This window comes from Miniopterus natalensis, chromosome X (assembly GCF_054644295.1).
Source record: "Miniopterus natalensis isolate mMinNat1 chromosome X, mMinNat1.hap1, whole genome shotgun sequence".
NCBI lineage: Eukaryota > Metazoa > Chordata > Mammalia > Chiroptera > Miniopteridae > Miniopterus > Miniopterus natalensis.
Window position 1 is genome coordinate 24,477,434 of NC_142103.1, and position 23,260 is coordinate 24,500,693.

At 40.4% G+C, this 23,260-nt stretch overlaps 1 protein-coding gene across 1 annotated transcript in view; it reads right to left on the reverse strand.

Annotated features, from left to right (window-relative positions):
• Nucleotides 1–363: 363 nt before the first annotated feature.
• Nucleotides 364–23,260, reverse strand: part of ATG4A (autophagy related 4A cysteine peptidase) — a 50,935-nt gene continuing 28,038 nt past the window's right edge. Inside the window, exons 2-13 of the mRNA XM_016198407.2 lie at nt 21,575–21,685; nt 19,188–19,259; nt 16,997–17,095; nt 14,570–14,671; nt 14,319–14,391; nt 11,861–11,940; nt 9,974–10,161; nt 9,774–9,852; nt 5,116–5,261; nt 3,805–3,861; nt 2,265–2,373; nt 364–1,538 (exon numbers count right to left, since the gene is read on the reverse strand). Coding sequence (XP_016053893.1) covers nt 1,468–1,538; nt 2,265–2,373; nt 3,805–3,861; nt 5,116–5,261; nt 9,774–9,852; nt 9,974–10,161; nt 11,861–11,940; nt 14,319–14,391; nt 14,570–14,671; nt 16,997–17,095; nt 19,188–19,259; nt 21,575–21,685 — 1,187 coding nt within the window. The 3' untranslated portion in view covers nt 364–1,467. The remainder of the gene's footprint in view (nt 1,539–2,264; nt 2,374–3,804; nt 3,862–5,115; nt 5,262–9,773; nt 9,853–9,973; nt 10,162–11,860; nt 11,941–14,318; nt 14,392–14,569; nt 14,672–16,996; nt 17,096–19,187; nt 19,260–21,574; nt 21,686–23,260) is intronic.

Genomic DNA, 23,260 nt, shown 5'->3' on the forward strand with positions numbered 1-23,260 from the left:
TGGGACATTTACACCATGGAATACTATGCAGCTGTAAAGAAGAAGAATCTCGTACCCTTTGGGACAGTATGGATGGACCTGGAGAATATTATGCTAAGTGAAATAAGCCAGGCAGAGAAAGAAAAACATCACATGATCTTGCTCATATGTGGAATCTAAAGAACTTAATAAACAAATGAACAGAATAGATTCAATGACATGGAAGCATAGATCAGACTGACGAATGTCAGAGGGATGGAGGAGGGTGGGTGGGTGGAGAGGGAGAGAGTAACCAAAGAATTTATATGCATATATGCACAACCCAAGGACATGGACAATGGTGGGGAGAGAGACTGGGGAGGGGGATGGGATGGGGTGGAATGGGTCACTGGGGAGAAAAAGGGACATCTGTAATATTTTAAACAAAAATAAAATTAAGAAAAAAAAATTAGTATGTTGCTAGTCCTTAAACAGTTTGGAAATGTATTTGATATATAGATTAAATGTCACCACGTGAATAATTCTTTCTAATAAGGCTGTCAGTCAAAATGGAGTCCAATTCAAACACAATTTATAATCCCCCCAAAATCAACATTTTAAGTCAGTGATTGGCAAACTACACACTATGGGCTAAATCTGCCATCCACCTGTTTTTGTAAATATACTTTTATTGGCTTACAGCCAGGCTCAGGTTGTCTATGGCTGCTTTTGTACTTCCAATTGCAGAGTTAAATAGCTGTGACAGAGGCAACGTGGCCTACAAAGCCTGAAACTTTTGCTATCTGTCCCTTTACAGAAAAAGTTTGCTGACCCCTGATCTAAGAGATCATGATTTGATTTAAGAACAGGGTGATGCCTGACAAAAGTATCAGTAAAGAAAGGAACAGTGACCCATTAACTAGTAAGATTGCCCCAAAGAGTCAGTAGATCAACAAGTCCACATCTGAGGTAATTTCTTTGACAAACTTTTTGATATAAATTATAATTAATTAAAATACATATTCAAATAATTTAACAAGTTTCTCTCCCTGATGTAATCACTTTATTATTAGAGCAAAGGAACAGACTGCTTCTTAGTATTTAGCCCAAAAGAGATCACACCTGAAAGGGTGAGGAAGCACAGGTAACCATCTCTGATCAGCTGATGCTTGAAGCCAGGTGGGAGTTGCTGTCTATCTTCCAGATGTCCACCTCCTCATTTCAGTAGCGGCAGAGTCGCCATGGCCATTTAAGACACGCTGGGAAGCAAGGAATGGCTCCTAATCTTTCTGCTCCTAGATTCCATGATTGTTCTAGTTCTTTCTGGGGAAGGGCTGTTAATTGTTTTTTTCTGAGAAGCTGTGATTGGCTCAGTCATGATTGATTGCTATCAAGTTTGTATGTTGTTGGCATAACAGGCACTTGCTGACTACAAAAGTTTTATGTAATGAGTTCATGTTCTTCTGGTGCCAGATGGAAGACAGACTTTAAGGTTGAGTTCCTACTATTCTATACATTCAGAATCTCGAAATCTTCCTCCAGGTCAAACTCCTCTAGTTGTTCAGTAGAGTCAATGAATTCTGTCAGAATACAGAAATGAAAAAGAAGAAAAGCTTGATGCTTAAGTTGAAGCAGTCAATACATTATTAAGTAGGGAAGACTATGCATTTTTAAATTGTTTTGCTAAAGAAAAGCTTTTATGGAGGAGGCTTACAGATAGGACCATTGCCAAGTATTAGAAATTATCTATAAAGAATCAAAATAGACTGGCTGGTGTGGCTCAGTAATTGAGCGTCGACCCAGGAACCAAGAGGTCACTAGTTTGATTCCCAGTCAGGGCACATGCCTGAGTTGTGGGCTCGATCCCCAGTAGGGGGTGTGCAGGAGGCAGCCAATTGATGATGTTTCTCTCTCATTGATGTTTCTGTCTCTCTATCCCTCTCCCTTCCTCTCTCTATAAAAAAAAAGAATCAAAATAACCAGACTTGTTACATAGTCCTATTCACAGTGATGAGGATGAGGCTCTGTAAGAACTTGGAGGCATCTTTTGACATACCCATGACCTCTTATTTGCTATTCTGAACCAGACTATGAAAAAAAAAGTCTAGTTATTTTGATTTTACATGGGACTTTTGCACTGAGCTCATTTTCTGCTATTATCATTCTTTGAAATCAGTATTAGTTCATCAGAGTATTTAAATAATCAGAAGCACCATTTCTTGATTAGTCCAATAATTGCTTCTATTTCGTAAATCAATTGTTACATGTGGGTCTGCTGGCCGTAGAGCCCCTGAGCAACCACTTACCTGCCCCGGTGGTTGTTACCTCTGGTTTGGCTGGAGGCACAAAGGGAGGCCAGTGTGATGGATGTTTCTGAACTAATTCAAACATCCTTAAGTTTTCCTTTAGAATTTCCTGAGGAGACATAGAAACAGTTATAAACACTGCAGAGCCTCTATAGTTCTGTCCAATTGGCAATCTACGACCACAAGCTCTAAGAGAGTGGCCTTCTTGTTGAAAGGTGAAAGCAAAGAACTAACAAATACAACCATCTTCTACCTGACCCATCTGAAGACTCAACCATCTTCAGTTCTAAAACTATTGGCCAGGAGGGAAGGCCACTGGAGGGAGTATCTGATAGAAGGCCAGTACACACTGCCCAAACTCCATCATGAGGTTCAGGTCATATGCCAGTTGCATGGACTCAACTCAATTCGGGGGTGAGATGGTCCTGAAGTGTTGGCTCCAAAGAAATGGTTAAGTAAATAAAATCTGCCCCAAGAAAAATACTGGTACATATTGGCATGGTTTCCATTTAGTCCAACACTTATAGTATATGTCCTAATTTAAATGGTATAGCCTTATCAGAAAATTTTTCTTCTAACTTTAAATGTGAAATATAGTTTTGCTGCATTCTGAAATATAAGTATTGCTTTTAGAAAATAAGTCTCTATTATGTCTCAGCTAATTATTAACGGTGGTTTCTGATTCAGCTAGGGTCATTAGTGTTAATTCTTTGTTCACTTGTGAAGAAAAATCTTCCTTCCTTACACCTACAAGAAGCTCTGGACTCCCATCTCTTCAATCTCTTTGTTTTGCAAATAGTAGAACATTAAGTCTCTTGCTACCCCATGCAGGGCTCTTTAAACTACTCCCTATGATTGCCCTTCACTTTTTCAATAAGTTTTTATCAATGTCTTCCACATATTTGGCATATGTTAGAAGCTGAGGATGAGGGAGGCAGATACAAAGGTTGGTGATCCAGCAAAAAAAAATAACTACCCTTTTATACAAAATATCCAAAAAAAAAAAAAAAAAAAGAATAACTTGCTTTAGTATTTACACAGATTTCTCCAAACTGTTTTTCCTTTAAGTGGCAGCGTTCCTATATTTTATATGAATAAGACAGTTAATAGAAAGTTCCCTAAACCATAATGGAATACAGTACACTAAACTATAAATGGACCACTAAATAAATAGCCAAGTACACCAGTTTCTTCAGTCATCTCAGTGTTATGAACAGACTAAGGAAAAATGTAGGCTAAGCTATATGAAAATGGAATTTTTAGGTTAAAATGGTAGAATATTAGTTAAATATTTCATGACTCGTAAGCTTAATGGGATAAAACATTAAGTAGCTAAGAATATTGCTCACTTGACTTACTAAGCATATTTCTAACAAAAGATTTTCTTCGGTTCCCCAAAGTTACGTGCACGTCTTAGTTTCTTTCTCTTGCCATAAAGTCATATCAAGCTAGGTTTATGTTACTATGAAAAACAGTCTTGAAAAGGAATCATGTTGAATAACTTTTGTTTTTTAAGACTAAGGTAAACATATATCTTTACCTTCTGAACAAGGCTGCACCAGCTATCAAAGTCTTTTTCTTCTTTGCAGAAAAATCCCTTGGGGGGAAGCAAAAGAACACAACTTAGAATTGGTCAGGGGCACCAAGGAAGGCCCTCCTGTACTGCAAGATGGAGCCATTGGCTCAGAGTTGCAACGTGGGATGTGGGTTACTCTCCTTGGTTGTGATTTGCCAACAATTAGGAGGAAGATTGGCTGGGCTTATCTCTCCTCTAGATCATTGCCTCAGTTGGACACAAGCATTTGCTCATTCATTCTCCCTCCCCCCCCATTCTCTCTCCTATCTCTCTTACTGTTTCTCCCTCTTCCTTTCTTTCTCCTGTCTCCCTGCTTCTCTCTCTTATTCTGTCCCTTTCGCTTTTACCATATGCTTTTCCCTCCCTACCCCTCTCCCCTCATACTGTGAGATATAGTAACTTGAAGCCCAATCTCCAAAGTGTGGGGTTACATTCAGTGTACAAATATACACATCTATAAAGAAGAGTCAATTAAACCAGTAAACAAAAGCCAAATAGTACTTTTAGCTAGAGGCAATACTTAATAAAGCAGTTTTGACTTTAAGGAAATTATCTTTTAGAATAAAGAGAACCATCAGCCTCTTTCTCCATCATCACAGCTATTGTATGGTAGTGAAAGAATGGTACAAGAAAAGAGGAGGACTCTTTGGACACTGGTATCCTGACAATTGGATTAAATTGGAAGGATGCAGACCAGCCTCAGAACTACTGGCTACTTCACAGGCAGCTGCCCCTTCAATGTGTGTAGACAGCAGTCACACTTCTGAGGGGTGGGGGTGGGGAGCTGCAACTTCCTGAATTGTGTGTCCACAGAAGTGGGGACTGTCTACCCAGGGGATCTTGCCCCCTTCTCCCTCCCTAGCAATATCCTACATTATTCCCTTGGCCTGTGTGACAATAATTAGAGCGTGAGGAGGAAAAGCGTGGAAGCTGGCAACATTAATAAAAACTAACATTTATAGATATTTACAATGTGCCAGGCGTTGTTCTAAGTGCTTTATGCACAGCGTATCTCACACAACCCTACAAAGGACTCAGAAAGGTAAAGGGACTCCCCCTAAGTCCATAGCTAGTAAATGACAGGGCCTAAATTCCAAGTTAAGCAGTTTGGCTTCAGGATCCATTCATTCCTCAATACTCTACGCTACCTCTCATGGGGGTGGTAGTTGAATATACTCTTGCCACTCTAAGTAGCTACCTGGGAAACCCCCAGGGAACCAATTTGTAATAGGGTGGCAATGTACCTCTTGGACCACTCAACCTTCAGATACCCACCAATGCCACAGAAGGATCCAAGTTCAGAATATTCATTCGCTGTGGTGACTGCAGACAATGGAAAGTCTGGTCATCAACGGTTCCATTCTCTTCAGTGTCAACAAAGGTCTGGGTTGTGTGAGGGTCCAGGAAAATGAGCTCATCACCTGTTGGAATGAGGCATGCTTAACCTTCAAAGAAACACTTGCTCTGGGCTCCACTGTTGTCCTTGGGAGGAGGCACTCTGGTTTCCCTAACCGTTCCCTTGGTGACAATGAAAATGAGATGACAGAAAGCCCGAATTAAGGTGAGCATGCCTAAGGCAGCCACAGGCACCCAAATTTAACCATTCAATGAGAAGACTTGCTCTAGCATTCACATCTCCTCAAAATCCAAGTCCAAAAATGGAAAGTGACAGGTTTGGGAAAAGGTGGGAATGAGAGATCACAGATGACATGGCAGGCTCTGTGAGCAGCAGTAGCAAAGAGGTGGTAGGTAGAATCACCAGGCTGTGAGTTCAGGTGCCATTAGGGGGTTTCCTGCCTCTTTCAACATTGGAAAGCATCTAGTTCCAGACCATTGGTCCATAGAGCTATGTTCAGAAAACACATCTGGTAAGGAGAAAGGCCTTGGCCTCCAAAAGAAATGGGAATGCTGACTCTGCTATGGATGAGATACCAGGGAATTGACTTCTGGTATTGATTAGCTAGCAAGTTAGTCACTGTTAGTAAGTTAGTAATCAATCCCTGTTGGAAAGTACTGCTTTGGTCACATTGACATCTGTACTGATATACCTTGCTTGGAAAACTTACTTTGAGATGATCGATGTTTACAAATGAGAGAAAAGCCATGCTTCATTAAATTGAAAAAGTTTAGCCCAATAATGGCCTGGGAGGGGTTTAGGATAATAAAATCTCTACTTTTACCTGATATTCAAAGGGCTGAGAGTCCCTCTAATGCTCCTCAGCAGCATGCCGAGTAGGCAAAAGTACCTAAGGGAACACCCTGAACCCACTGTCCAGGCCTGAGGACCATCATCTGGGCTTCTATGTTTTAGACTGAGTTAGACAACCAAAGAAAGAACTACCTATAGCAGGAGGATGGGGTAGGATGGGATTCCCTGAAGACCTTCCCTGGAATGGCATCCAGGAGTGTGTTAGGCACATCTAAGTGCTTCTGTTGGAAAAGAATGTGCTTCTGATGTATGATGAAAGCTCAACTTGTCTCTATCACAGATCTAGGACAAGCCTATTAAATCACTCTCTTAATTTTTCTGTTTTTAAACTGGGGTCATTGGGCCTATTCCAGTTACCTCACAGGGTATAAGAACAAGAAGAATTCACCTCTGTGAAATGCTTAAAACACAATACAAATACAAGTCAGTCATAGAAGTATCTTGCTTAGATTCAAAAACATTTCCCTACAAATAAATGTTGGAGAGTATATGGAAATCAGTGCTGCCATATGACTTGCTTTATGAAAGTCAAGGTACATGGTCCCCCAGACCACAGGTGGGTGACATCAGTTATATCAAAGAAGGCTCAAGTTACAATGAAGAGCAACAACCAGAATATTTAGAGGGAAGCCTACCTGACACCATAAAAAGGTAAGAAGAGAAGGAAGTTGTACACAAGAAACTACAAATCCAAAGCAGGGTTATAACCAAGCATTCTGCCAGAGTGTTTCAAGTTAAGGTGCTGGAAAAAATACCAGCGTCCTCTCTGCCTGTGGCCTGTGTGTGTGCGCGTGTGTGTGTGTGCGTGCATGCATAGTGGAGCTTTGCAGGCTGCCCCATTCCCGAGAGTGCTTAAAAGAGATATAGCAGAAAATCTAAAAAGTCCTAGAAATGATGTGGGAACTAAACCAAGGTCTCTAATGAGGCCTGAAAAGGCAGGCTAGCCAGCCAACTGCAGCCTGCCTCACGCTCACGCTACAGATCTCCAAATGGCAACCCCTACTAAAGTGCAGGAGACAAACATCTCTCTATGCAGGAAAAATCTAATAGAGTCTCACCATGGTCAGAGTATCTCACAGCAAGAGCTTTTCCCAGCTTTCCACTGGGCAAGAGAGCATCAGGAAAGCAATGTGGTAAGGTAGACAGGGATGACCAAACTGGGATCGAATCCTAGCTTCACTACTTTCTAACTGGTTGACCTTAAGGAAACAATCCCTCTAAATCTTAGTTTCCCCCGGTGTAAATGGAAATAAAAATCTCTACCTCACAGGGGTGTTATGCTAACTATATCCCCCTATCTATATACATCTATATATAATTACCTATTCCTATACATCTATATATAACTATCTATATAACTATATCTATACATCTCTATATAACTATCTATAAAATTATATCCATACATCTATATATAACTATATATCTATATCTATCTATCTATCTATCTATCTATCATCTATCGAGAGAGAGAGAGAGAGAGAGAGAGAGAGAGAGAGAGAGAACATTTTGCAGAGTCCATGGCATAAAATAGCTGTTTAGAAAATGGCAGATCTCATCCGTTCCTTCCCTTCATCCATTCTACCAATATGGACCCCCCAACCTAATACACTAAGGGGGTAAGTAAGAAAAGGAAGAGTCGAGGGGACTTTGGAGCCTCAAATGAAGGCTAAACAGAGGATTTTTGGAAAAGGGCACTATGTAAAACTCTATCTTTGGAACTGAGGATTGTATACACTTCTTTCATGAGTAGTCAGACTCCACAAAGTCACCCCAACCCAGTGGCCTGAGTAAACAAAAGGGCTTCACGAACTTGGCGAATTATGTCTGGGTAAGTGGGGATAAGGGAGGCCAGGGAGTCCAGGAGTCACATACACTATTCACTGAGATGCCTCCAAAATTATTTTCCAATCTGTTTCAACTTTATCCTCAAACACAAATAATAAGAAATATATTTTTGTGACATTTCTTTGACATGTCCTTTGACATGTCCTCCAAAAATTTAGAGTACATTTAAATTTATATAACTAAGCTTTTGTACTTAGAAAAATAAAAACCTCCCCATTTTCCATCAAGCTGTAGTTCTTAGGCTTGGCCAATAGATGGCAGCATTAGAGAAAGCAGAGGCAACTGTGTAGAAACACCAGCTCTTATGTGGAATCTAATGAACAAAAGAAACTGAGAGACAAAATACATCCAGAGACATGGAAACATGCAACAGACTGAGGGTTCTCAGAGGGAAAGGTCGAGGGGAGGTGGGAAGAGATTACCAAAGAACTTATAGGCATATATGCATAACCCATAGACAAAGACAATAATGCGGTGAAGGCCTCGTGGGGGACGGGGAGTGGGGAGGAGGGGGTCGGTGGGGGGAAAAGGGGACATCTGTAATACTTTCAACAATAAAGATAATTTTTTAAAAAGAGAGAGAGAAAGAAAAAGGAGAGAAGTGTTGAGGTCAGGCAGGGTGCAACCACCTTTTATTGAGTGCATACTACGTGCCTAGTTCTTTGCTGAGTGCTCTGTGACATGACAACATGGTGAGTGAGGTGTTAGCCCCATTTTCCATAAGAGGAACCTGAGATTGAAAGAGTTGATTTTCTTCCGGTGGTCAAATAGCCAGTGGGAGACTGGCATACGATACCAGGTATGTTTGTTTTCACTCCACCTCACCTCCCTAACTCTCCAAGGAGGAAATGGTGGAGGGTGACCAAACCCACCTCACCCTGTTCTCTGAATATCTCTCATACCATCCCCACACTTGCTCTGGCTCTCCCTTGCCAGTGTAAGGCTATCCCTTGCAATCTTCAAGGTACAGTTTCAGACCACTCCACTGTTGCGAGAGGTATCCTGTACCAAATTTCCCTAGCCACATAACTCCCTTCCTGGTGCTCTTCAGCACTAACCACATGTCTAGGCCCTTGGTACTCAAAGTATGGTGTATGTACCAGCAGTACCAGCACTACCTAGTTAGAAATGCAGAATCTCAAGGCCTACCCCAGACCTACTGAACCTGCATTTTAAAAAGCTCTCAAGATGATTCTTGTGCATATTAAAGTTTGACAAGCACTAGACTAGCTCACCTTGTGTGCCAAGGGCCTTAACTGTCTCTGGTCACAGTTAGTGAATAAGGTGGTTGGGTTTCCAGAGGTGTCAACCTAGGCAGGGAATGCAGGCCTGCTTGTTAGGGTCCATATTAGGAAGTTAGTGGTTTTAAGGCTTAGCCCCCATTATCAGAAAAGAGAGACCTGTCTTTACCTCCTCTAACTCCCACCCAGTCATGGCTTTGAACAATGAGCTGCAGGCCCAGCTGCATGGACCTGGGAAGCCAGAGGATGGCCCATAGCCTAAATGCCTGAGCCCAGTAAGACACAGATCAACAAGGCTAGAGGAGTGACACCCTTCCACCCTGGGCCCCACAGGAAGAAGAGAGATGAGCTGAAGTAATGCTGTGACCTGGGGTGGTCCTGTGGGAAAGCAGCGTGGAACCATCTTATCAAGAGGCAAGGAAATGGAGACATTCAAGGGGGATCTGCTGTATGTCAGGCATACAGAAGTGTTACTCTCCACAGATCAGGCCAGAGACAGAAGGAGCCGACCAGAGACCACAGCATCTCTGGGCTGGACTAGGTCCCCTAACTGGAATTTCCTGGTTTCCCATGCAAACCTTCTGCCCGCCCTCCCTTAGCCCATTTTGACTTACTTGTGATTCCTCTTTTCTTACCTAAGAATCCTATGAAATAATAGGCGTTATTTGGTTTTCCTCCTAATGCCCCTAAAGACTGTGGCATCTTAAAACACTCCTAGAGGGAAAGAGAATGCAAGATTCTCAATTCACTTGTGGACTGCTGCTCACGGATCTCCGTGCTCACATGGCAATGTGATGGGCAGGCAACAATGGGCTCGGAAAAAGGAGCAACTTACTTTGAATGCATCAACATAGACAGGATTGATTTGGTTTATGCCCAGGCGGAGGGGCACAATGAGCAGCAGGGGTTTCCAGGCTGGGCAGCAGGCAGAGGTGGCCTTACTGTAGTTTGAAGCATTCCGAAAGTCAGGGGGGCTCTCAACGGCTGTATCAGCAGTCAAGGGAAGGACGCAGCACATTTTTTCTAGAAACAGAAGAAAAGAGATCTGAGTAAATTAGGGGTTTACAGCCCTAGGAGGTATTCCCAGGGCAAAACTAAAAGAGACCTCACATGACACTCCCTGCCTGGAAGGCCTTCCTGTCTGCTACCAGGACCCAGCTTGTCCCACCTCCGCCAGGAAAACCAGGCCACTCTTTCAGCTGTTACTTCTCTTCCTTCTTGCAATTGAGCACTCCCTTACCTCCTGTCAGACATTATGGGCTCATTGAGAGAATCTCATTTCTCAACTAGTCTGCAAGGGCCTTTGGGACAGGAACTGTGTCTTTTGGTTTCTCTCACCCCATGGTGGGGAGCACAGGACTGCACTAGGGGGCGGCCTCCACAGAAGACCTGTTGACGGTTTAAATGATTACCCACTTAGGTATCCTGCAGAGAAAAGGTCTGGTACTGCACTGAGGGGCAGCAAAGATCCTCTAATTGTTTTCTTCCTTTCAGAAAGCTGAAAGGAAAGAGAAAAAAGGGTGCAGGGGATGATTAACCAGGGTCCTGTGCTCCCCTAAGCTCCCCTCCCCTGATGGGGCAGGCCAGAGAGTCCATGTGTGTGCGTGTGTCTATTTGTCTGTCTCTCTCTCTGCCTGCCTATCATCTATCTATCTATCTATCTATCTATCTATCTATCTATCTATCTATCATCTATCTATCTATCATCTATCTATCTATCTATCTATCTATCTATCTATCTATCTATCTATCATCTATCTATCATCTATCTATCTATCTATCTATCTATCTATCTATCTGTCATCTATCTATCTATATCTATCATCTATCATCTATCTATCATCTATCTATCTATCTATCTATCTATCTATCTATCTATCTATCATCTATCTATCTATCATCTATCTATCTATATCTATCATCTATCATCTATCTATCATCTATCTATCTATCTATCTATCTATCTATCTATCTATCTATTATCTATCTATCTATCTATCTATCTGTCATCTATCTATCTATATCTATCATCTATCATCTATCTATCATCTATCTATCTATCTATCATCTATCTATCTATCATCTATCTATCTATATCTATCATCTATCATCTATCTATCATCTATCTATCTATCTATCTATCTATCTATCTATCTATCATCTATCTATCTATCTATCATCTATCTATCTATCTATCTATCTATCTATCTATCTATCATCTATCTATCTATCATCTATCTATCTATATCTATCATCTATCATCTATCTATCATCTATCTATCTATCTATCTATCTATCTATCTATCTATCTATCATCTATCTATCTATCTATCATCTATCTATCTATCTATCTATCTATCTATCTATCTATCTATCATCTATCTATCATCTATCTATCTATCATCATCTATCTGTCTGTCTATCTATCTATCTATCATCTATCTATCTATCATCTATCTATCTATCTATCTATCTATCTATCTATCTATCATCTATCTATCATCATCTATCTGTCTATCTATCTATCTATCTATCTATCTATCTATCTATCTATCATCTATCTATCTATCTATCTATCTATCATCTATCTATCTATCTATCATCATCTATCTATCATCTATCATCTATCTATCTATCATCTATCTCTCACCCCCAATTTCTGAATGGTGAGGAAGGACCTCATCATCCACCACCCAGAAAGGTAAACAGACTGAGGACTCACTGATATCTTCAATGACCACTGTGTTATCCATTGAAACATAAACAGCCAAGGAATTCCATTCATCAAATAAAGCAAGTTTTCTGCAAAGCAACATACAATGAAGTCACAATTGGGGAAGATGGAAGTATCAGCAGGAAGCATTACAATCCATGTCCAGTGTTCCTGAAGTCACCAAACACTGAGCCTCAGAAAGGTTGGGGTTTAGGTTAGCTCTGGCTCCTTTAACCAAGCACTGGAACATTCAGTGTTCAGGGACCTTGAGTATGCCACAAAGTCACAGTTTCTTAATCTTGAAAAGGAGGCCCTGCTTTACAAAATGGAAAAGTCTACCTCACAAGATGATGTTACTCCTCTTGGGTGAAAGAGAAGAGTTACCAATGCATCTGCTCCCAAGAGGTTTTGTTTTCTTTCCTTAAATAAAAGATATTCTGATTTACTAATTTTTTTCAATAAATGGAAATTATCATTTATATATATGTATATATACACATATGTATACACACACACACACACACACACACACATATTTGTTTGGGAGCATAGATAATACAGAGAATAAGCCCCAGGAAAAGAGAGAGGGGGGAGAGGGAGAGATAGAGTGACAGGTGATCTCTCACATCCATCCCCACGTGCTGTGAGAATGCTGTTCAAGGACACTTGAACTGCAAATGGCCTCAGGTGTGTGGCTGAAGAGAGAGAACATGCTGAGTTGCATGACCCAAGAGATTAGAAAGAAAACCCCTTTGAGAGTTTATCTGAGGTCTGAGCAAAGTACCATGATTATTTCTCCTTTATCTTCTTCTCTTCTTTCCAGTTTGAAAGAAAACACGTTTAACCTGGCTACTCCGGGATTCCTGGGTAAAGTCCAGTCTCACTGGACAAAAGAAAAAACATTCTTTCCCAATCCAAAGTAGCTCTCAGAAAGAGGTTAATTACTATTATACTTTTATTTTACTCATTTTAATATATTATCTTTCTCAAAAATAATAATGATAATATATACGGCCGTTAATGATAATAACAATCATGTATTAGAACACACTTAATTTTTTTTAAATGTATGCTTCCATTTGTTTGTTGTTGGGAACCTCAAAATTTAGAAGAAAGAAGCAAATTCTTAAAGATATCATTTAAAAATCAACCATTTGAAGCTGGGTTTTGGACTCAGCACAGCCATTCTAATCTTCTACTTTTTCTACCCTGGTTCCTACAATGGCTCCCGAAATACTGCCAAACTCTCATTCAGTCGAGTCAACAATGCCCCAAAAGGCACTAAAGACTAAAAGGTAAGAAAGTGGTCTCAGATAGACTATAGTGTTAGCAGAGAGTAAAGCCAAGATACAGGTATCACTTGGGTCCCCAGGAAATCTAGACTCCTCCCGTCACAAGCACATTTACAAAGCATTCTAGCTCATTGAAGACTGACTAATAATTTAATCAGTACCCATCTGTATTTTGCATGGATCAGATCCCATCATCATGCTCCAGAGAGCCCAGGATTGAAGCATGCTACACCAAAGGAGGCCCAATGATTTGTCTTCTGATGCTAAACCCAACCTCAGATTCTGGCTGCCATCTTCACTCATTCATCATATATTTATTGAACACTTATGTGTGTCAGGCAGTTTTATGTGCTAGTGTTCCAGCAGTGAACAAGACAAATACAAGCTCTGCCCTCATGGAGTTTCCACTTGGTGACATGTTGTCAGGAAGGAGAGTGACAACAGGTGAAGTGGCCTGCAGGTGTAGGTCCGGATGCCACTCACTTCATTCACTTTCAAAACATTGGTCCTGGCCTCTCCACCTTGCCTCTTGCTGTAGGTGATAAATTTTGGGATTTAACAGAACAAGTGCCAAAATATCGTGCCTAGGTGCCTGAAGTCTGCTAAGAGATGACAGACTGATTCCAAAACTCCTTTGGGTTTTGCCTCCTCCACTAAGTCATAAGTTTCTTGAGGCAAGAACTGTGTCTAGTTAATTTCTGTACACCAAGCACTTAGCACAGTAAAGGCACCCTGCAAATGTGGAATGAATAAATGAATGAGTGGGACTTTTTTTATACTATACATGGTGGGAGTCCACGTCTTGCCTAGGCTGGCTCAACCTCCCCCACTTAGTATGACTACTTTGGCTTCAAACTGACCTTCATGCTCATGGCTCCCCAGTACATGAGCACCAATTTGTGGGGTGGGGTATGGTGGGGAGACTGAATGAGTCCTGAGGTGCCTCCACATATACTGGTACCAATGGCGATGACTCTGACATATCAAGACAGCTGTGCCCAGTTACACATTTCAAAGAACTGTCTGAGCATAATGGTACAGATGTTTGCTGGTTTAGTGGGATGGGTGGTTTAGTGGGATGGCAAAAACAGTTAGGCTGATGGGATATTGGGTTGGCAGAGGAGGAAGGCTTAAGGGACAGAATAATAAAGTGAATGCCAGACTCTTTTACTTACTTTAACACTTGTGCAACTGTATTTGGTCCAAACCATTCGCCAATTGATTTCCCTTCTCCTACACCCATTTGTGCTGTTTTTATGTGGAAAAAAAATAAACATGTTAGCAAAAGATCTTCCACCATACCACAAAATCCTATTTTTTTGCACAAATAATTAAACAGATGGACAACTCAGTGGAGCCACATACAAGGCAGGGGACAAGAGGAACAGGTACAGGCATTGTCTTTAAACCACTGATGTGACCTTACCCATTTGATGGATTGAGTAGCAACAGTCTTTTCTATCTAAGAAGCACTGTAGGATCCGCTGGTATTCTTTGGGTTGTTCTTTTTGTTTTTCCCAGTTCCAGTCTTTTAAGGGGAAAAAAAGAGTTAAGTTATTTTTATAACTGCTTATTACTTCTCTGAACTCTTATTATAACCACGAGGTTAGAAGGATAACAAAGAAACTATATCTGAATGGCAGGAATGATCAACTTAGAACATTCCTGTATCTTTAACTTTGAGGACAAAGACATCTGTAAACTGATTACTTTCTAAGACTTGATAGGTGTAAAGTAAAAGCAAAACAAGAAGTTGACCAGGGAATTGACTTAGCCTCATGGCTAGAGCGGATAAATATTATATGAAAACAGTCTCACAAAGGCCTTTCTGGTCAGCTACTCAGTGACCAGGGGGCCACACAAAATCGAGCAATATATCCGTATATCACCCAGATGCCAGTGTCTCATCTCCACACGGGCAGCAACAGCTTTGTCCTTACATTTTGGCAGCACTGCCAGAAAAGTCCCATGAGGGGAAGTGCTATTCTGACACACAACAGTTCACAGAGGAATATACACAATTCACAGCTAAGGAAGCTTTAAAAAAAATTGCATGCTGCCATTTTTATACAACCTTTAAAAAGTCCACACTGAGCTTTGCAAAAATAAATACCTTTGCTATCAGTGTTCAAGGTTTCCTTATGACCAAAACCAAAATAATCACATCTGTATAAATCCCATCCATGCCTTAAGCACAACCCCCCAAATCCTACAAACACTTGAAGGACAACTGCAAAAACTTGCCCTAATCACCACCATGGACAGGATGCAATGCTCTCATCCCTCAGCTTTAGGAACTCTGATAGGACAGAATTCTGAAGCTTAGTTTGCTTCCAAGACATAAACTTCTCTTCTGAGGTTTTAGAGAGTTTGCATTCACAACTGAAATATACTCGAAGCCAAAGGCCATTACCTCCAGAGTTTTCCACTCTGTTTGCTTCTAGTATTTTTGAAACCAAAGTTTCAAGCTTCATATTCAGCACAGACTTCAGAGGGTGAACTGTATGCAACTGTTTTTCACCAGCCTCCAAATTGTCCAAGTCTAGAGAAATCCTGATTAGCTGGGTGCTAAGTACCACCAAATAGTTTCTGATGATTGTGATAAGTGAACACCCCACCTCAACAACCAAGTAGGAACCACTCCAAAATACTTCTTCACAAAATTACAACTTCTAATTCATCTTTGCTACAAGATCTATCCCCAAATTCTTCCTGTTACTTGCTTTTACATTAAAACAATTGAGACTGTTGACTGGGATTCTTTTTTTCCAGTTTGCTTTTCATAAAATTCACTTGCAGAAGAAACATCTTGTAGTGTTTTATAAATGAGAAAAAGTTACAAAGTAAGAATAAATCTGCTCCAAGAAGTATGTGTACCTTAGAGACATCTCTGGACAAGGAGTCAGAAGACCTGCATTGTATTCTCAAATATATGCTTTCTAGCTGTTTTACCCTGGGCAAGTCACCTTACTGAGTCTCAGTTTTTTTATCTGTTAAACAGAAAGCAGGCACAGGATGTCCGAAACCCTGAAAAGAAGGCATCAGGCCCTCAAACCTCCTCAGATCCTTCACCAATCAACTGTGATAATGGCAGCAGGGTGTGTGAGGTTGCACAGTGGGGGAAAAGAATAATGTTTCCATCCCTCTGAATCTCAATGAGTTCAGCAGCCCAATCTCATTCAATTTCACTCCCTCATCCTCAAGTTGAACTGGACTTTTACGCAATTGCCTAAACTAGCACCCAGTCAGGGTTAGCCTACAGATGCCCACAGGGAAGCACATATGTATTAAGAAAGCAGGACTCAAGAGTTCCAACAGTGATTATTGAAACGTTCTTAATAAAGTGACCTCTTGAGGAAGCTAATTTAAGGATCCCTTAATCATCGAATGGACATCTTCAATAAACCAAAACCAAAATAGCACCAGCTCTCTCATTAGGCATTTCCTTTATGTCATTTACATCCTTTTCCAGGCAGATATTTTAAATGAGGTCAAGAAACAGACCTACCAACACACCCTTCCTCCTGCTCCCTTTCTTATCTGACCTGGTTAAGGACTCAGTCAAACAATAGAGGAGATGGAAACTAAACGACACACCTGCCTCAATGTTCATTTCTGTCTCAGGAAAATAACTCTCTGGTCTGGTGAATCACAAGGAAATGTCGCCTGTTTCCTTCTCATGGGAGACTGTCAACTTGTCAACCACACCGGTGACTTGAGCTTACAGAGAGCACTTTAAGACCTGCCGCTCTGTTAGTGAGTATTCCTCAAGTTCACCACCAATGTGAAATCACCAGCACTGAGTGCTACTGAAGAGGTCTCTGAGGTAGTTTAAAGAACAAATTTAACTCACCCCTTCCCAAGTGTTTGCAGATAAGGGCTTGAGCCAGCATCATCTGTCCACAACGTAGCATACATCCCCAGCCAGCATCTGATGAAGGGCCTGTTCCTCCTGTTGGCAAAATGGATGGCAATAAATGAGTTCCTGAAATTGCCCTTTCCCAAAACAATCAGCATATCTGTGAATCATACAAGACAAATAGACACATACACTCTGAAAAGAGAGACAAGAGATATAGCCAGATATCAAACAGGGTTTGTTATAGGATAGAACTTGCAAAGTTAATGCTGCATTAACTAAAATGGATTCTATGGTCAAAAACAAAACAAACAAATGAACAGAAACTGCCCCTTATGTTTTCTGCTTGGAGACTTCTAGGTACGCATGCAATTTTGATAGATGACTTCCATGTATGACTACCAACACTTAGTCCATGCCATATCATCTGCCTGACCAAACCTGGCTTTGCACAGCTCACCTCTCAGGGAAACCAGTCTTACCTTAGTTAAGAAATAAATGCTACCCAAGGCAATGGTAGCATCAAAATGGTCAGAGAGATCTGGAAGGCTCTTGACTGTTCTAAATGCACATTATAAAGATCCGAACAGCAAGTAGGACAATGTAAAATAGAGGAGAGTCTTAAATTAGGCATCAGAAGACCAATTTCTAAATACCTAATCAAAATCTCATCTATAGACTGGGGATAATAGCATATACCCTGCCTATTATCAGTGGGTGTTGTAAGAATTAAGTGAGAGAGTATCTGTGAAAGTGTTCTACAACCCACTCAGGACCACAGAAATATTTGGTGTTATGAGTAAGGTCACAATTAAGAATACTATTAATAAATTAGAAATGTACTACATCTCTAAAAGGCATAAAACCAATTAATAAGTGAAATAAGACAGAGTTCCATTTTAAGAACACTTATGCGGCCAGGGTGAGCTCACTATCGTTTTTCATGGTACCAATGAAATCAGATAACTTGGATGGTAGAGGAGACATTCTGCTTTCATTACTTTGCTATCTCAATATGGAAGTGAAAAAGTATGCTATAAGCATGATCTCACAAGAGTAACTTTAAAGGGGGCCATCAACCATATAAGACAAGTGAGCCAAGGTGGTTGTTCCTTTCCTTTTGTTGCGGGAACTGAAGGAGAGTTGGTACAGAAACAAGAGAAGGGTTGAACCAACTTGGGAGCTGGAAGGGGAGCCCTTTGACTCTTGCTCATGTTGGGATTATTGGCCAGATTAGTATGGAAAAGATGCAATGAAGCCCACATTAAGAAGAGAGCATATTTTGCCAAAACATTGTCAGAGTTGAATTGCAAATGTCTTCAAGCCTTGCAAAGACCTCTTCACCCAAGAAAGTTAACAGTTTATAAGCACTGGGTACTAAAAAGTGTTTGTTTGTTTTACTGCTCAGGTACTTCCTGTGGAGGGCCAAAAAAAAAAAATGTCTGTGTGGACTTCATTTTTGGAACTTATCAGAAAGGTTGATCTGATGCCAATTACTAGGTCCAGTCCTGTACCAAAATTGGTCAGGCAGGTTTCCTGTTAGGAGAATAGCATCTACCATTTGAGTTTGGTACTCTTTTCCAACAGGGCCATGATACTAGAAATAGGTCACCCAACTTGCAAACATTTTACAAATTTTCTCTCAAGGGAGCCTGTTCACTTAGCTTATCGAACTGTCCTTTTTTCTAGACAGCAGCTGGTACTCTAACAGGCTAGAATTAGATCCAAGAAAATATAGCATAATTCATCTCTCAGTGGCAAGACATTTTCATTTCATAGGGGAAAACAATCAAAAGAATAATTTTCTTTCCTTCAGGTACAATTGTCTTTAATAATCAAGTAGCTGCATAAAGCAGTAGGCTGTAATTTAATAAATATTGCCCAAATTAAAAGTTTGACTTTTTCCTTACTCTCAGAAGTAAACTAAATAACACCATCCAGAGCCTGAACACTTGGAGGTGGGCTCAAAAGTATGCAGGCATTACACATTAACACTATGGAGCCATTCATGATGAGGTAGCTTGACAATGAAACTTTTGCATAAAGTGTAAGGCTTAAATACTCCCCTAAATCAAATTTGTAACCATAGTGAGCTGTTAATTTGGAGGTTTCTGTGAAGTCACTGAAAACTTCAAGCAAGCTATGCACAAGGAAGAAAGCACAGTACAGCAAATCATATACCTACCAATCGGTGAAAATTTCCTTCTGTATGTAAACCATAGACGAGCACTTATATCAGACAACAGCTTAGATTTTTCTGTAATTAAATGTGAAATTCAAATTAAATCACCATATCCCATCTAAAGATATCTGCCTTTCATTTCTGAGCCAGCAGCAAACTAATTTTCAAATAACCAGTTAATTCCATTGTTATGGGGCTAGGGAAATTCATAACAAATCCATTCTCACTTTAACGAAATAATTTCTGCGTTTCCCCCTACCTATGTTTTGACAGGAGCCACTGGCTAGTACAGAGAGGCTGGGTGGCTCCTGTCTCTTTTCCACTGAGCTCCATGGCCCTGGCAGGTACTAACACTGGGAGCACAGCCAGAAGACGAGGAATAAAAGATACAAGGATCCTAGATAACCACCTAACAAGGCAATCAGCCCCTGCCTAAATTATGACAGTTGATTGAATCTGCCATCAGTATTCACTGTCTGTTATCTAAAACTGGGTATGGGGGTGTGTAGGGGGCAGGGTATGCACACGTGTACATGTTTAACTAAAAAGGAAATGTCCCTGGTTAAGCACATTAAGTATGTAAGCAATGTATCAGTACCACCTAGTGCAACTGACATTTGTAATCTAAATGGATGCATAACATCATAAATGTTTTTGTATCTATTTTGAAAACATGTTTTCTTGTATTTTATGACAAATTTACTTCGATGGCCACAAATATGGCTTCCACATTCCCATCAGTACTTAAATGCAGTTCTATCTTTCTTAGTCTTCTCTCTCACCCTTTTCAATAGCATATCCATGTCTGTATTCTGTATAGTACTTATAGCCATTGCATTTTAAAAGAAAAAAAAGGAAATTCAGTTTCAGTCTATAGTTTCTATTTTCTCCCCTGTCTTTACCTTGAACTAATCAGAAAACTGAACTGTCTGGATTTTCCTTCCCCTTCATGTTCACAGTGTCTAGCACATTTTGGGAAGCAGATGTATAATGGTTAAGAGTAAGATTCCTGGAGTCAAACTCTGCCTGGATTTGAACCCTGACTATACTATTTACCAACCGTGTATCCCTGTTACTGAGATTCAGTTTCCTCATCCATAAAATGGGGAGAATGACAGCACCTACTTCATAGAGCTGTGAGCATTCAACAAGCTAATAAATGAAAGTGCTTAGATGCTACAGTACGTAGTAAGCCTGTGATAAATTTAAGCTGCTGTTATACATGCCTCCTCTCAAAATGTTGAGACCAGTCACTCTTTCCTCTTATATTCTCTACACCTCCCAGCTTGCCTATATGCTAGGAAGACTGGGAAAGTTGTACAGACATCTTAAAATTTTCACTTTAAAAGTTAACATTTGAATATGTGCATGTTTGACAGCCTGGGGATTTCTGTTGTCATGGAATGCAGAACTAGAAGAGATGACCTCCAGTCCCTTCATTTTATGTCCTAGTGAAGGGAGTTAAGCTCCAGAAAGAGAAAGTGACTAATCTAAGGAGGAGAAGAATCTGAATAGAAAAATTCTCCTAATTGCTAGCCCTGGGTGTTCTCCACTGTTCAGGATTCTCCTATCAAAATGATTAAGCCAGACTCAGGAGGAGCTATAAAATGTTTAACTTCCTCTCCTGTCTTTTGATCAGCTTCTTCCTGTCCCTCCCTCCATGCTGGAGCCTCTTCTCAGACAGATACAAAATCAGAGGTGTCTCTCTCCAAGTTCAAGCTTCATCTGGGTACAGGGTCATGAGCAGTTTTAGGTTTAAAGGTCTTTCCCGATCTATGAGAATGTAAGGTAAGAAAGGCAAATTCAAGTGTCCTTTTCACCTATCTAGCTGCACTAGCTGTAAATTCTATACAAAGTCAGAATAAACTAAGACAGAGTTACAGTCAGCAAAATATCTCAAACTATAAGACTTCTCAGTGTCTGATATTGCTTCTGACAGCCATGGGCTGTTTAGAAGTCCCCTGGGTGACAGTGCTTTAATCTAGACAGAAAAGGACATGTGAGGAATGAAAAGTATGTAGCCCAGTCATCAAAGACTAGATATGGGTTAGTGATACCAGGAGTGGGTCCATGTTTTTTGGAACCTGAGGCTTATAGAATTCAGGGGTTTTCCTTTAAGGGAAAGTACAAATATATGACCTTTTCAAATTGTGCAAACACTTATGACCATGTGAACATGCTGCAAGGGCCTCTTAGGGCCTTGGAAGGGGCCTGTGCAAGGAAAGGGCCTGAGGCTTAAACTTCTTTGGCTGCCAGGTGAATCCACCTAGCAGTAGGATTAACAGTTATTAAGGTCATGTTCTGCCTACCCAAGGAGAAAAATGCATAGACCTTGACCTCAAGCACCCACCTCATTTGAGTTCTCACAGACAAATGCTACCAAACCTTACCTGTTTTAAGGAGATGCTGTTTCCCCAAGATCCATACCAGCTCATCTGTATCTGGAAATTCTTCTAGGTAGTCAGCAAAAATAGTAATCTGGTTTTCATACTTGGATAAAACTGAAAGAAAAGGAAACAAACTTAGGCAAAATTTAACAGAGGGGGCTTGCTTCTGTGGTTTACTGATTATTACCTTTGTCCTAAAGGTGAAAGGTCATGGGCTGGGCTCCAATGCAATGGAAGCAAATCCTTTTCTTTGAGGAACAGAGACACTCACAGGCTGCAAAACCCTTCAGTAGAGGTATTTCCTCTTGACCACTTCTTTTGACCTTCCCTTTATCTTTTTCCTATTAGGCACCCTGTCTTAATAATTATTTGGCCACAGTTAACTCAAAACCATTTCTTTCATGGGGCCTTCTTTGTAAATAGCCACTTATCTAGCTTCTCCTAGGATGAGTGTATCAAGGTAATACAATAATACCTGAATATTTAACTCCTGGCCACATCACAGGGGATATTGTGAGGTTTGTAGTGGCCAATGGCTGGGAAGGGGCTATGACAAGCCTGGAAGATTATGAAACTATGAAAAGGTAATATTTCAGCTGGAAGACCAAATGTTTTGATGGTACTTTTATTTGCCATTTTATTCACATACGACTTCTGCAAAGAAGGATCTTGCAGCTGATGATAAATACAGGATGGAGCAAAATGGGTTTACAGTTATAAGTATGCAAAACACAGAGTTTAGCCTTGTATTATTATTTATTAATTATTGTATTATTTTTCATATGAACAACTGTAAATCTAATTTTGCCCTACCCTGTATAACTTGTTCTTGGAATTCACAAGTGACTATGATCATCTCTCAAAATAAAGTAACGAGATAAAATATAATTAAACCTCATAAGATCACAGGCCACACTCTCAGAACTTATGACCATGTAATAATGTAGGGGGAGTTAAAATTCACTTCTCTACCACTGTGGAGAAAAGGTCTGCTAAAAGAGTCAAGGCTGACTTATAAAGGGGTTTTATCTCAAAAGTTCTCTTTAAGTAATTTCCTGAGGGAAATAATGTTGTAGACAGTAAATAGGTTTCCCAGCCAGCCCACAAAAACCTGTTTTAACCTATAACCAGAAGCATCAAATTGATAGTATATTTTGTAGTTTATGGTGTTATTTCTGTGAGAAAGATGTCAAGTTCAATTCTAAGACACCCAACATATACCTTCTCCTCTCAACTCTTAGAGTCTCCCCATCCCCTATGGAAGAGGAGCTCAGAGAGAGTAGGAGCCCTTCTGTGCAGCTACAAGTAGCTGCAGGGTCTCTCCCAAAGCAGTCCCTAAAAGCCTCATGTGAATGGTTTCCTATAAAAATGGCATTGTGGGATATGTTTAACTCACTAGAAAGGACAAATTCTTTTCTTTTGGCTTTGTTTTCTAAGGCAGGAGCATGCTGTTTTCGTAGAAATAAATGTTCCTAAATAAAAATGAGTCATATCTGGTCATGAAAACAGGTTTGCCTGATCAAAACACTTAGTTGGAGGTTGAAGTCATACTTTGCATAATTTATACAAGTTGAAGTTATAATTTGTTTGAAGTTACAACTTTAGAAACACAGCTATCCAGGGATACCGCTTTTCTTGAAACATATTACTGAAGTCCAATTTTTCAGGGATTTAAGTAGCCTTTCTCCT